The sequence below is a fragment of the Belonocnema kinseyi genome, chromosome 2, assembly GCF_010883055.1.
Source record: "Belonocnema kinseyi isolate 2016_QV_RU_SX_M_011 chromosome 2, B_treatae_v1, whole genome shotgun sequence".
Classification (NCBI taxonomy): domain Eukaryota; kingdom Metazoa; phylum Arthropoda; class Insecta; order Hymenoptera; family Cynipidae; genus Belonocnema; species Belonocnema kinseyi.
This window is the reverse complement of record NC_046658.1, coordinates 14,831,653-14,846,337: the sequence shown is the minus strand read 5'-3', so window position 1 is coordinate 14,846,337 and position 14,685 is coordinate 14,831,653. Positions and strand designations below refer to the sequence as shown.

The following is a 14,685-nucleotide window of genomic DNA, read 5'->3' as shown; positions in this document are numbered from 1 at the left end:
ATAATAAAAAAGAACTATTTAAGTATATGGGTGAGTGCCAAAGTGTTAACAATTTGTAGTCTAAGACATTTTCTATAATTAATGAATTCTTTGACAGAAATGACATTTTCTATGATTTATGAATTCCTTGACTGATCAACTTAATTTTATTAAATTTTTATAAATACTCATACTTATAATATCCGCATTAAATCTATACTTCATTATTTAAAAAGGCAACATTATAAGCGTGCTACAGCACGCGCGAAGCACTGCATTCCCAATTACTAATACAAAAATATAAAACAAGGTTACGCTAGTTTTAAATTAAAATTCTATAGTTTATTCATTTAAATAATACCATTAGATAGGAAATTAAAAATAATTATAATTTGAATCACTAGTTCTCGCATGTTTTTTTTTAAGCAAATTATTTTATTTTCTTTATAGATTAATTAAGCAAGGGACTTGACAAATTCAGAAGCTGATTTAAAAATATTCAGTGTTCAGTGCTTTTTCGGAATTTTTTAATTTCACAGGATTTAAAATTGACTTTATTATTCAGTGAAATAGTTACATTTTAAATATGTATCAGTATTTAATTAATAATTTTGACTGTTTTGTTTCGACATTTTGAATTATGATATTGTGTTACAAATGGAAAGTTTTTTCAGTTATGCAGACTTTAAATTAAAGTTTATACTTTTTAACATATTAAATTAAAAAATATTTACCCCCCTACGTTCCCATTTTGTAATTAGAATTTTTAATGTTTCATTTTTAAACCGCTAAATTTTCATTCTTCTAAATATAAAACTCTTAATTTTGTACAAAAGAATTACAAATTTTAATTCTTAGAGTTTAAAAGCTGTGAATTAAATTTTTTTTAACTTTATAGCCTATGCTATAGCGTTCCTGCATTTAAATTTGTAATTTTACAATTTGGATGTTTAAATTTAAAAGTGTTTTGACTATTAACTACAAGTTGCACAACTATTTGCCTTCGACAAAAATTAACATTAGAAAATTGATTTATTCAAGCTTTTAGCAAAAAATATTTAAAGCCTACAATATTGTAATCATGTAAATTAGGGGCGCTCAAGCATTGAAAGTTGAATTACTCAACTTTTTCTCTTAGTGAAAAAAAATCAGTGGAACTTTTTCAAATTAAAAAAAAAAGTTTTGTGGTGCCGGGAAGTTTTTGAAACTTAAAAAAATGTTAAGTATTTGAAATTTACTCTATATGTGTAAAAATTGTAAATATTTTTTGTACTATTTTAGATAACAAGTAAGAATATAGAATTGGAAATTATGATGTTTACAGGGCCCTCCAAAAGTATATTCCTGGGATTCCTGATTCTCGAAATGGTCAGCTTTCTAATGGCTTACTTGGAATATCATAAATTTGTGGTCCGAGAGAGACTCCTCGTAGGGGGCTTTTCAGCACACTACCTTGCACCTCATTTCTTCCGAGCATAGAGTTCAATCGAGAACCTCACTGCTCTTTTTTCTGGAATGGGGGAATATTAACGCCACTGAACATCTCGACCTCAGTCCCCTCTATGTATTTAATTAAATCTCTTCCTCTGTCGTGTTTGTACCCCACCACATTATATGATAAGAGTTTGAGTCACAACTCAGCAGCAGAGGCGTCTTATTCACTTGGAACTTCTTAATTGGAGCCTTCGACCTCTCTAGAAGGTGGGGGTCTCTTAACGTCTCCTTGGGAATAAGTTAAGGTGATATATGACTGCATACGTCATACAATCCACTGTGCTACGCCCGGTTAGAACCCTTCGATGTAGAGCAAATTTATCTACATCATTGAGATTTCCGACTCAGCCATTAAAAGACTAATTCAGAGAGTCTCTGGACTGAAACAGATTTTACCATTTGAGAAGCTAATTTCGTTGATCACAATACTTATCTTATGCTTATAGGACACGAGGGTTGAAGAAGTGGACAATAGTTGACAGAGAAATTCTTTTATTTGTCGTAGCTTACAATATATCCTGTTAGCTCAGGGCGTCTGACACCTGGAGCTACTTATTGTACTGTAGAGAGCCAAAAAAATGCTGTTTAATAACGCTTATTATAAACTGTGAACTGAAAATGGAATAACTTAAAACTGTAGGAAATATAAAAAATCTCGTTTCGTCAACACGAATCTCTCTGGGCTTAATACTCGCAAAGCTGATGCGATTTAAGTATATTAATAGCAATTTCCTCATCAATCAAATATTACAATATAGGTAAATATGGTCTTATCATTCGATAGCAAACATAGTTCACAACCACTTAATCATAGATATGACTAGAAATGGAAATTTTCGCCGTCCTATTAGACAATAAAATTTATCGCGGCCCTAACATTCGAAGGCAGATAGGATCATAATAGCTTAATTAATATTTGACAACCATATACGTTCATGCGATTCAATCACTCGAAGGAAAAGTATGGCACATATTATGATCGATGACAATACTCGTTCACGCGGCCTAATCAAACGAGGACAAAGACGCTTTCAAATAGTATAACTTCTCGCGGCCCTAACATTCGGAGGCAGAGACGGTAGTGGGGTCTGATGCCCAATAAAACAGAATTCCGACACTTTTAAATTTGCGAACAATACCAACCCCCTTCACCGCGATACACGCTCGTACGCCGTGGAGTGGGAGGAAGGATGTGATGGATAGAACTACGCCTTATCAGCGGACTAGTGCTATCCGAGAGGTAGAAGGATCCCTTCCCCAAGATTCCACATTTTGTTTAAAAACTCACAGTTTCTTTGCTGGATACTGGAGGTAGCTGTTTGTCTGGGAGATCGGCTCGGCTAGACGGCTTATGGAGGTAACCTGGATCGCTGTAGTATTTCACTTCACTTTGCACCACTGAACACAGTGTATCAAAATTACTCAGCATGGGACTGAGGAAACCTGGTAGCTCACTGTGAGGTTCGTGCCTCTTATATCTTGTGGTAACGTTCCCTTTACTTGTGGGAAAGACAGCCACCTACATGTCACTTTGGTACTAGTTAGGCCCGGCGTGTCGATTAATAGTCACCTGGTGTTGCGTGAGTATGGTGGGACTGCCTACCATCAGGCGTTGGTACCTTGGTACCATCTGGACTCCTTGTTAAGTCCTCTTGTGTTACTATGAAGGAGAACATACATGCCTCTAGATAGGGTTCGACATCGTAAAATAGCGAGGGCCCTGATTCCGTTTCCGTCCCGACATACAAAAACCATAATTCAGCCCGTCGCATGGTGGTCAAAAACCGGAAAAAGGTGGCTAAAGTTATAAAATTTTCATACAATGGGCCAAATTCCTTTACTCACGCATTGTTGAGGTCGCTGATTACGAATCTGATGTCAAAATTCCAAAAACAAAATGGCGAATCCAATATACCGGACGAGTATGCTAAATAAGTTTTGGATTGATTATGAATTGATTGATTATGAATATGATGTCAAAAATTCCGAAAACAAAATGGCGGATCCAATATGATGAACGAGTGTGCTAAATAAATTTCGAATTTTCTTAAGAATTGGTATAAGGGGGTTTTCAAAGACGCTAATTATAAATCCGATGTCCAAAACTAAGAAAAAAAATGCAGATCCAATATGGCGGGCGATTATGCTAAATAAACTTTTGATTATTTTCAAAATTAATATAGGGGAGTTTTTGAGCTCGCTGAGTACGAATCCGATGCCAAAATAAAAGAAACGATGTATTCAATGTGGCGAAACTTTATGAAGGCCCAAAAAAGTCCTGATCTCTACATGGTTTTATTAACAAACATTTGATTTGACCGTCTTCTTGTATAGAATTTTTTTCATCTGAAGCTTTAGAGTAAGTGACGAAAGATTACAAAATTGGACAAATAATTGATATAGTAGGGTACATCCTACAAAAATATGAGAAAAAAGCTGAATGTGGATAAAATTCCGCACTCGTTTATAATCAACTTAGAGTATGACTGCATACTCTCCTTCCGAATAGCATCATGCCATTAGCTTAAAATTGTAGTGAGCAATACTTTGATATTATTTTTCATGATGTCCGACATCTTGTAAACGATGCTCACATTTTCAGAAAGATTTTTTTCTATAATGTCTGAGAATTTTTTTATGGGCTAAGACGTGATTTGGATTTCACGAGATGTAATATTTCCCTCCTGGTCATTGAGTAATTCTTACTGTCACGTGCAGCTTCTAAAAATGTACGGAAAATATTTTGTAATGAAAATGTTATGATTACAACAATAACGGATAAGTAAGCATATCAATGCTAAGGGTCATTGTTCAGTAGTAGTAAGTTTAGGTTAAGGTTAGATTAGGTTTGCATAAATATAAAGTAGAAATTATTTTTTTAAATAAACATATGGGGAAGAATAAGTCAAGTGAACCCACCTTAAATTATTTTTTTTTTATCGGGTTGAAACTTGGATGAATTATAGCCCTAATGAGCATATAATATTTCACTAAACCGGTTGCACATATACAGGGGCTTGAAGTTTTCATTTTTTCACGTTATGGACTTATACGCAGATTAAAATAAAAAATTAGATTGAACTCAAAACCGCAGCTATCCGCAGCTAGTTTTTTTTTATATCTATTAGGAAAAAGCCTAATCATTATCTTAAACTAAATTCCAAGGTGGAACTCAGTGGAACTATTTTTATATTCATCAAATTGTATTACTTTTCGCTTTTTCTTCGAGACGATTTCCATCGACTTTACAAGAACTTGTAAATCGCAATCAATATAATCATGATTTATCAATTAAATAATATTGAAGTAAATACTTTTCACAGACGATTCTATGTTGGAAAACAAACATTTGTTCATTATTTCACAAGTAATGCGTTTTTTTGCGTATTCGTTTTTTGTTGCAATAAATTGCACATATACTACTGAGACTTATCTACAATATACAATCAGAAAAGCATTGGTAATAGGGCGTAGATATTTCGTTAAAGTACTATTCGTACATTTCGGGCTTGATTTTCGCTTTTACTACGCAACGGAAAGCCTAACTAATATAAAAGTTCACTTATTTTGAAAAAGTACCAGGGAAAAAAGCGTTTAGGGAATGTGTACTAATTAAAAAGTGTGACATCCTAGGGGGATATTCGCCTATGCCTTTAAAAATATAAAGTATGTTTACTCAGTAGGTAGATCACTGGGCTCCAGGTAGAATTTGCTGTTCACTTCTTCCATCAAGCTGAACTTCCATTTGCGCCTTCGAACCTGCCATGTGCCAAGGCAAAAAGTAAGAATGGGTATAGCCTAAAAAAAAGAAAATTGGGCATATAATTTAATGTATATAATATGAATGCAAATAGGCCGAAATTCAACAATTAATTTTATATAACCCTCTCACCCAGGATCTCTGTTTTAAAAACCAGTAAGCAAAAAAGAAAATCATGAACAGACATTCTTTTCAAACTGTCTTTTGGCACCGAAAAAAAAAATTTTTTATTGAAAAAAAAACTCACTCTTTCAGCTCCGAGTATACTTTTCAGTTTATTTTGATAGTTCATACGTTTTAACAGCTGCATCGCTGCTAACAGGTGGCAAACAGTGTCGAGCTGAAAAACAGTTGCTTATATCAAGGCTGCTCAGCCTTGATACAAATTTGTTTTTCCTGTAATTCCTAACATATTTTTTCTAATAAACAAAAGAATATATAATAAATAAGCATTTATTTTTTCATAAATTGCTTTATCAGAAACTATGAATAAGGAAATTGATAACATCAACAATTGTGATCTTTGCAATGTGGAATAGCACAATTGTGACCCATACGACACGTTTCATCCAATACAAATGATGGCTTTCTTTCTTGTCTTATCCGATACACCCACTTAAGTGACTGTTTCAAGACAACTGTAGTCGACTATACAATAATACTCGTCATGAATCAAACGGTTTCTGTTACAACTAATGCATGTTCTAAAGGATTTTCACAATATTTTTATATTTTGAAATATTTTCAGCCATTTTTAGGGGAATCAGATTGGAGTCACGGTTTGCTGTAATCAAATTACATACATAGTTAATTAAAATAATTAACATAGTTAACAGTTCTTTTAAATTTACAAAGCAACATAGAAAAGAGTCAGCGGGTAGAAAGCCTTAGCTTACTCCATGAACAAATTGAATTGTACAAAAAAGGACAAGCACTTAATTTTTTAATCCAAATAGTTTTCTTGTAAATTTACAAGCTCAGGATCCTTGGGAGCGCCAATCATCTTTCCTTTTTTCAGATGAATTTTGGCAACCTTGTCCAATTTAAAGTCCATACCAATCGGGGGGGGGGGGGATTATTATTATTATTTATATTTATTATTTATTATCAACGGACTGTTGATTTTCCTCCAATTTGAAACGTAATTTAGGTATTTTTACTTCAGTCACCATGAAACTTTACTTTGTTAACTGCTCTTTTTCTAACAAATGTTTTCTATCTAACTGTATTTGAAAGGTAGTTTTCATTTTTTAATTACTATTTAATGAAAGAATGAAATGATAATAATTATTATTAATTACAAAAATAAAGTTTTATTTCATGTATTTGGTCCATTGTTTTCACATCAGCTTTCACCGAAGTGAAGTTAGCTGAACCTTAACATATCTCCATAACATATCTCAAAATCGTAGTCACATTCCAAAAAAATTCTTAGTACTTAGGCCACGGAAAAATCTTCTTTGCTTTTTAAAGTTGGTATCAGTTAACGGGGGCGTAGTTTTCCGAAGATGGCTTTGTGGCGGGATGCTTCACCAACCACAATTCCTGCAGCTCCCGTTACTGCCTTCACGAGGCGCTCTCCAGGCCAATTCAGACTAGCTGTTCTCGGTGTGGTTTGCCGGTTCTTGGCTGACCGGTGCAGCTCAAACTGCGCTGATTCAGCTTACACGCATGCGCGGTTCATAGATTAAAGTGACGGGAGTGACGTGTAGCAATCTCGAGAAACAGCTGACAGGCCTCGTTGCTTTAGCGGGCGCTTTCATTGGCTACGGTTGCGAACGGCACAAGATTCTCAATTTTGAAAATATCGAATTTCACGAATTTTTCAAAGGTTAAATACTCGTTCCCATAACTTACAACGAATATTTAAGGGAGGAAAGATAGGACAAGCCCGAAACTCTCAAGCTCACACACCCCAAGCGCACAAACCCCAAGCTCAAGGTTTGGGGTTTGTGAGCTCGGGATTTGTTAGATCAGGGTTTGTGTGGGCATCAGAGGCGTGGGCTTGGGTTTTGTGAGCTCGAGGTTTGTGGACTTGGGGTATTTTGGGTTTGGGGTATTTTTGCGCTTGGAGTGTGTGGGTGTGGAGCATGTGATTTGTGGACTTGGGATTTCGTTATGGGAACGAGTATTTAACCTATGAAAAATTCATGAAATTCAATATTTTCAAAATGCAGTATCTTAGTGAAAAAAAGATATTTGAACAAACTTAACGCCATTTAGAAAAACAAGGCATATGCTTTAAGGTGTTTTATATATTTTTTTTTAAGAAAAAAGTTCGCGATGCTCCAAAACCTCAAATATAGGACAATATCGCGTTTTTCGCAAATTTAGTTTAGGATATCTCGAAAACCTGAGCCACCAAAAAAATTCTGACCTCGGATTTGGATTGAGCATGGCAAAAACCTTCGGGAAAGTATACTCGGGTTTCTGGTAAAATTTCTTGTCGCCAGTGTTATTCATTTTATGGTGCTGCGAGAGCTTTAGCTGATTCAAATCAAAGGTTAAAACCGAAGATACATTAAAAGACCAAAAGACGCTTACATTAACTGACAAGAAGATTAAATGGGCAAAACAGAATTCGTTCCACGTTCAGTGAGTGATTGACTACATAACATCTTGTAGACCGTTCACAGAAAGGGTTTGAAAGTCCGCCTAAGAACTGAGGACCTTCAATCATACACTGAACAAGTCAAAGTTGGATAAAATCAAGTAGCATATTGTTGACAAAGTACGGAGGTTATCTGCCGCAATAAGGAGAATACAGGAGGCAGAGACAGATCAGGGTGAATCAGCAGTTTCTCGCCGACCCATCGCACCTCTTCAGCATACCCCCTGCTTAAGTCAAAATCCACCCAAGCCCAAAGAGGTAGATACTTTTTGCAGAGAGTTATAAGAGATTCCGAAAACGCTGGAGTTGAAAGATACTAATAAAATCATCCGCTTTGAAGAATTTTGCGACAAACTTAGCATCTGAGGAGGAATATCCTTCAATTTCTGCTGAAGAGGTGAAAAAAGCACTTAGGAGTACGAAGAAATTTTCCGCTGCAGGACCAGATGGTATCAAGTAATTTTGGTGAAGAATTTTACTTCTACACACCAACATTGACACCGCAGAAAGGTTCAAGGGGTCAATCTTTTAAAACAAGAGAAGGGTCGCCATTGTGGACATTCTGGATCCGATGATCTTTTCGTAAATCGTACGACAACTGACTTAAACCTCTTCGGTCTCTGCTGGGGGCCCTGAGGTCGGTGATCTGGTATCCACGTTGTGGTGATACGGAGGCTCGTTTTTCTTTATGGCCGAAATCCACCCTCAGGGCCCGCTGTTTTTGGGAAAGCCCATGGTGGGGGTAACTGGGGAGGACTGTGAGAAACTGGGTAAGGATGTAGCTCCTGATCTGTATATGTCACCCTTTTGTGATGACGCCCCCTATCGGTTCAAGTACGATTCTCTTTTTGGCTACTAACAACAGCCTTAACTTCATTGAAAGTTATGTCCGCCCCTGAAATGGGTGAACGAAGGACCTTCTCTTGGGAAGCCGTCTTGTTCGCCTCGGGACAGCCCGGTCGGGCCCGCTTCCTTTTCCGTCCTGACGGAATAGTCACCTGTACTCCGGGTAGAGCGTCCCGTTGCTGTTCAAACGCCTTCCGGCGTTTCTGACTTCTTCTCTTATGAAGACTCGGTTTCTTTTTGGCCGGCTCCATCTGCATTCAGAGATAACTCCGATGTAGAAATTTGTGCCCTTTTTGATTGCCTACTCGAAAAGTGAAGGAACAACAGTTTAATTTCGGAGCGTAAGTTGGAATATGAAGTTCTATACCCGAGTAGGAATCGCGGGAACGGAAACTAGTAGTTTTAGAACCCCTATCCTTGTAAAAGAACCGTAGGTTTATTAATTAGAAACAATAAGAAGAACCTCGATCGTAAGAAAGAACCGTAGGGTAATAGATGAGAAAGAATAAAAAAACACCTCGTCCTGAGAAAGAACCGTAGGACGGTAGGTTTGAATGATTGAGAACCTCGATCCTTCTGAAAGAACAGTAGGAGAGAAAAAAGAACCTCGATCCTTGTAAAAGAACTGGATTAAGTCGATGATAAGGTTACCTGTGATCACTTAAAACCAACTCCTGTGGTGGACCGGCGGAATCTCCAAGGCGAGGCTGCTAAGTTTGTCCAATTTTCCGGTTCAGGGTGGTAACCAACAAGGAAAACACCAGACTCACCACTCAAAGAGGAAGGCTCTTTATTTTTTATTAAATTAAACGTCACAAAAGGAATCGGTTTCGACGAGGAACACAAAACCCGAAAAACGTGTACGGCACATAGAGATGCGATCGCGGTTCGGCAGCTCAGGCCAGACTCACCCGCTACATATGCCGCAGCGCGGGAGAAAAATCGTTCGTTACGTACTGTCGTCTCGGCGATAACTGAACTCGGTGGTTCCCTCATCGACTCGCTATTATTCTATAGTACTTATTTTTGTCACTAGTTGCGTCATCGAAGCGCGGCAAATTCTTAAATGGCAAATGTGTCTAAAATGACGAAAGTCCAGGAAAAGAATTAAGTTAATTTTATAAGATGTTGGTCCAAAACGCAAGGTGTTTTTTAGCGGACATCAACATCTGGCCCTCATATTCAAATCATATTTCAAGTCGGAAACGCCCATTCCTCAGAGTCTGGTGTTAGAAAGCACTATACTCCTATGAGCAAAGAAAAGCATCAGCGCCTCCTTTCATCAGCTGTCTGTTGGCAAGCTTGAAGGTTCATCTACACATAGTGAGATGCATAGAAAAATTGATGCCTACTTGGAAAACTAGATTTACTATCTCATCTGGAAAATATCGAGTGACAACGAACATCACCTTCCACGTGCCCTACATATTTTTAAATATGCTTGAAATTGCCCAATTCATAAGAGAAAAAATCTTGAAAAATATATATTTTGCACTCGAGACAAAAAGAAAGTTGGTTTTCGACAACAAATTTAAAAAACAATTAATGGGGGTAGCTACCCCTAAACTCTTTTTATTTTGTGTCTATGATAATAAATACTTTCCATACACAAAGAAAATTAGGAAGATATTTTTATAAAGAAGGAAGTGAAATAAAGTCCATCCAATATAAATAAAAAATCACGCGGGGGTAAACCACCCATACATATTTCCAAATACGCTGAAAATTGTTAAATTATTAGGAAAAAAATGTTTATAAAAATGTATTTTGCACATGAGACAAAAATAAAGTTGACGTATTTCGCCAACATTTTTTTTAATCAATGGGGGTAGCTAACCCTAAATACTTTTTATTCAGTTTCTATGATAATACATACTTCCCATACACAAATAAAATTAGAAAAATGCTTTATGCCGCAGGAAGTAAATTAAAGTCCATCCAACACGAATAAAAAAATTACGTGGGAGTAAACCACTAACTAATTATGCATAGAATTAAAAAATATGTCTAAACTAGGCCCAAAAAATCCGAAGAAAAAACGTGCTTACACAAAAAAGAGGATGAAAGTATTTATGTATTTTTAATAACAAGAGCGCATCGAAGACGGTAACTGCCCCTCAATGCTTTCACATGATTAACATTTATAATTAAATCTTGTGCGCATTATTTTCAAAGTTTGTTTAATTATAAGGTACGTGATCTGTTTGTAATTGAATTACCTTTATCTTCGCAGGATAAAATTTGATCATAGAATGTGTAATAATAGAATAGCTGACAACGAATATCCAATCTTTCATGTCGTTCCTGTTGGAATAATTAAAAAACTTTTTAATTTATCCAATTATATATTGATGGGTTCTACGAATAATAGGCTATCTTTTCGTTACCGTTAAGAATGAAGCTAACTTCATTTTGTATGAAATTTAGTAAATACGTGGATGTGTTATAAGAAATATAATTCTTTTTAAATTTCTTGCTTTGAAAGTTATAGGAGCCTAAATTACATTACAAACTGTAATACAAAATACTGGAGTTTTGAATTCGTAGGAAATATATTATTTTGTTTGAGCATCGAATATTTGAACTTCCTCGATTGCAACCTCATCAAGTGCTACTCATCACTCCTTATCAGTGGCGTTCAAAAAGTGTGCAACTTTTTCCTCGAGAAATTCGAACATTTCGTCAGAAATCCCAGGTTTAAGTTGAATATGTTCATACTTTCTGTTCAACATTCTACGATGTGGGAACGACAAACCTAGTCTCAATAGCTCGCCATATCCGGTATTACTACACGTAAACTTGAAGCGTAAAGCTTTCTTAATGGTGCTATTCGAACATTTCTTTGGTTTTGGTTTTTTCTCAGCTCCCATTTGTCTGATCAAATTTATTATTTGATCCTGTGTAAATAAACGATTCAATATAGTTTTGTAGACAGCGTGCTGATTCCTTTCTAATTCTTTTTTCTCTTTTCTAACTTGGCGCAATCTTTTCTTTAAGTTAATGATTAACTTTTGTTGCTTAAGGAATAACTTTTCAAGTTCATTATTGTTTACTGTGACAGCAGTACGTGAAGTACATTTAGCAATCGAAGCCCCATCAGAAGAAGGTTTCGTATGGAGAACACTTAGTTTCTGTTTATAAAAAATATATTAATACATAAATATAAGATGTAATACATCATAGAATTTCTAAAATGAATGAATTCAGATTAAAATCTCAAAAGAGGACAATTTCAAAACGTTATAAATAGAATTTTTCTGATTAGAAATTTAAAAAATAGATCGTTTAAACTCCAAAGAGAAACAAATTATATCATTTCTAATGAAAGGCATTCAAAATTGAATAACTCAAAAGTGAAAACTTATGAATAGTGATACATTTGAGTTCGAAACGATTAAAGTTTCACAATTTGAAATTGAAAACTAAATTGGATAGTTTAAACTAAAAACTCCTGAATTCTAGAAATCTAAATTTGTATTATATAAAAAATTACGATTTAATGTAAAACATGATTGGAAAATTTTTTATAAAATCAAAAAAGAAAATTTAAATCTAAAATAATTATATATGAATTTATGTTTTGATGTAAGAAAAGTTCGTCTCGTCAGTTTTTGCGTTAATTCCTGATGTTTAAATTTTTATAGATTTAGATTTTTATAATTTTTGGAAGCTTTCACTTAAAAAAATTCAATTTGCTATTGTTTTATGAATTAAAAAAAATATAATAAAAATATAAAACATGTTTAAACTTAGAATCAGAGACTCATCAGCCGGAGTTTAAAGGTTATCAAGCACTTGATTTCCATGAAGAGGTGCTTCGGATGAAAACTTTAAAGTAAACTGCTCCTGGAAGAATACAATAATATTAATCATATTTATCGCGGTATCTTTCAATATATTACAGATTTATTCACACACTTCATACCCGGTAAGAAGGCGTGCATTTAAAGTATTGGAAAATTGCATGCATCCAATGGTAACATGAAAAATATTGAATACTTCGGGATCCCCTTTTTGTCCAATCGGTTTGAATGTCCACAGCAGTAGAAGTTATATCTTAAATTGAGTCCTTTTCTGTACCCAGCGGGGATGATACTTTCATGAGTGATTTTCGATACCACAAAACAACTAAGAAGTTGGAAAATTATAATCCCTTTTAATTTAGCACATTTCACTATTTTCATTAAAAAATGTTCTAATAACAAGGTAAAAAACGTTTTAAAATATAAAATCGGCCATTTTGCGAGTTCAGGATTAATTTCCACATAGACGACTGTGATGAAAATTTTTTATTTTATTTTATATTTTTGTAATTGGTAATATTTGAATAAAACTAGTATTTCATGATATAGAGATGTATTTTTGTATACAATCCTACTATATGTTGCAAATTTCATGCTTTTGGAGCGTGTTCTAATGTTTCAAACGAAAACGTTATTTTTAATTTATTTGAGGGTACGTTCAGCAGCTCCGATTGGCTTTGAAAAGTTATGGAATCTTATTATTTTCGTCTTCTAACTAGGATAAGAAACGATAGACAGAAAAGACATTCATAGGGATTCAAAATTTTAAATCCTTTTTAATACAAGCCTTCTTACCGGGTAGGCGTCCCTAAACATATATTGGTTCTTTTTCCTTTTATTTTCAAGTATCTAAGCCCCTTTAAAATAATTTTGATTTAACTTATATTTTAAGCATTTTCGCATTACCATTTCCTTTTGGCTCCAAAACTAAGACGTGAGAAGGAACACTTCCACCAGAAACTAGTTTTGCTTTACTTGCACAATTTAGAGTAATTGTTGGGCTCGTTCTGTGTTTTTTCTACAAAAATAGAGGAAAATTTTCAATGTCATTATATAACTTTATTATATAACTTTAATATGCGCATTCTTTGTGTAACTATTAGTAATATTATTTTATTATTCATTGTATTTTCATTAGGCATTTTTTTCTTTACACAATTTTTAATTTCGCAGAACAACAATAAAGTACAATAGTACTTACCATGAACATCCTTTTTCTTATTGTCGGTTATTAAACTGGTATTTTGGCTTAATTGCAAGTACTTCATTAAGAAAGACTGTAAAGGCAAATTTAAATTCTCTTGGGACAAGTTTAATATAAGTTTCTTTTATTTATTCCTTTTTATGCATGTTTTATGGAAAACCGACGAGATACATGAAGGGAGTTCTCAAAGCTATCATATTTTTTAATACACCTGATAGTATGTAACAGTTTATCTAAAGGACAACAACAAGGGGGCTGGCGGTGCCAACATGGCACCAGGTAGTCGTGGGCGCAATAATGCATTATTGCACAACGTGGGTGAAGCGCGGATGTGGTTCCCGCCTTTAAAATACCCGCGACTGCTAATATTCAACATGGCGGTAACAGCGCAGCCCATTAGTCAAAGCAGTCAGCAGGTACTCGCAGCTGACATACGTGAAAAAGCGCGGGCGAAACTTCCAGCGACGTATACGTGAGCGCGCGGATACTATGGGTAAAATTCGTTTACGGCGCGAATCGGCATGGTTAACACGGAGCAGAAGCACTAAACGGGCCGTCTGCGCAACGCTTCCTTGGGTGGTTGGAGGTTGACGGTGAAAATCATGAGGATTGTTACTCAACCTGTGTCAGACCTCCGTTGAGTTTAAGTTTCTTTTGTTAAAAAAAATAATCTGTCACTATCAGTGGGTGAACAAAAAGTTGTACGGCCGAGTACGTAGTTTTTCTCTGCGAGATCAGGGCATTGAATGTACTCTGGTGGACCAGACAAGTCCAACTTTGTTTTCTACTACTGTTGTCTCTTAAAAGAGGTAAGATGGCTATGTCTATTTGGTGTATTTTAAAATAAACCAGTTGCGCCCTATTCCCATACTGTTGCGACTCGGCTGGTAGCTCAAAGAATGTGTGTAATAAATTTTATACCGATTGTCAAAAAATGTGGATTTTCAAAAGCGGCAAACGTTTCAGACCAGTTCATTTGATATATTTC

At 35.2% G+C, this 14,685-nt stretch overlaps 1 protein-coding gene across 2 annotated transcripts in view; it reads right to left on the bottom strand.

The window, feature by feature from the left end:
• LOC117168046 (surfeit locus protein 1) overlaps positions 1–14,685 on the bottom strand; it is a 136,340-nt gene that overhangs the window by 72,734 nt on the left and 48,921 nt on the right. For both annotated transcript variants that reach the window (XM_033353389.1, XM_033353388.1), the window contains exon 2: positions 5,150–5,271. In XM_033353389.1, coding sequence (XP_033209280.1) covers positions 5,150–5,271 — 122 coding nt within the window. The remainder of the gene's footprint in view (positions 1–5,149; positions 5,272–14,685) is intronic.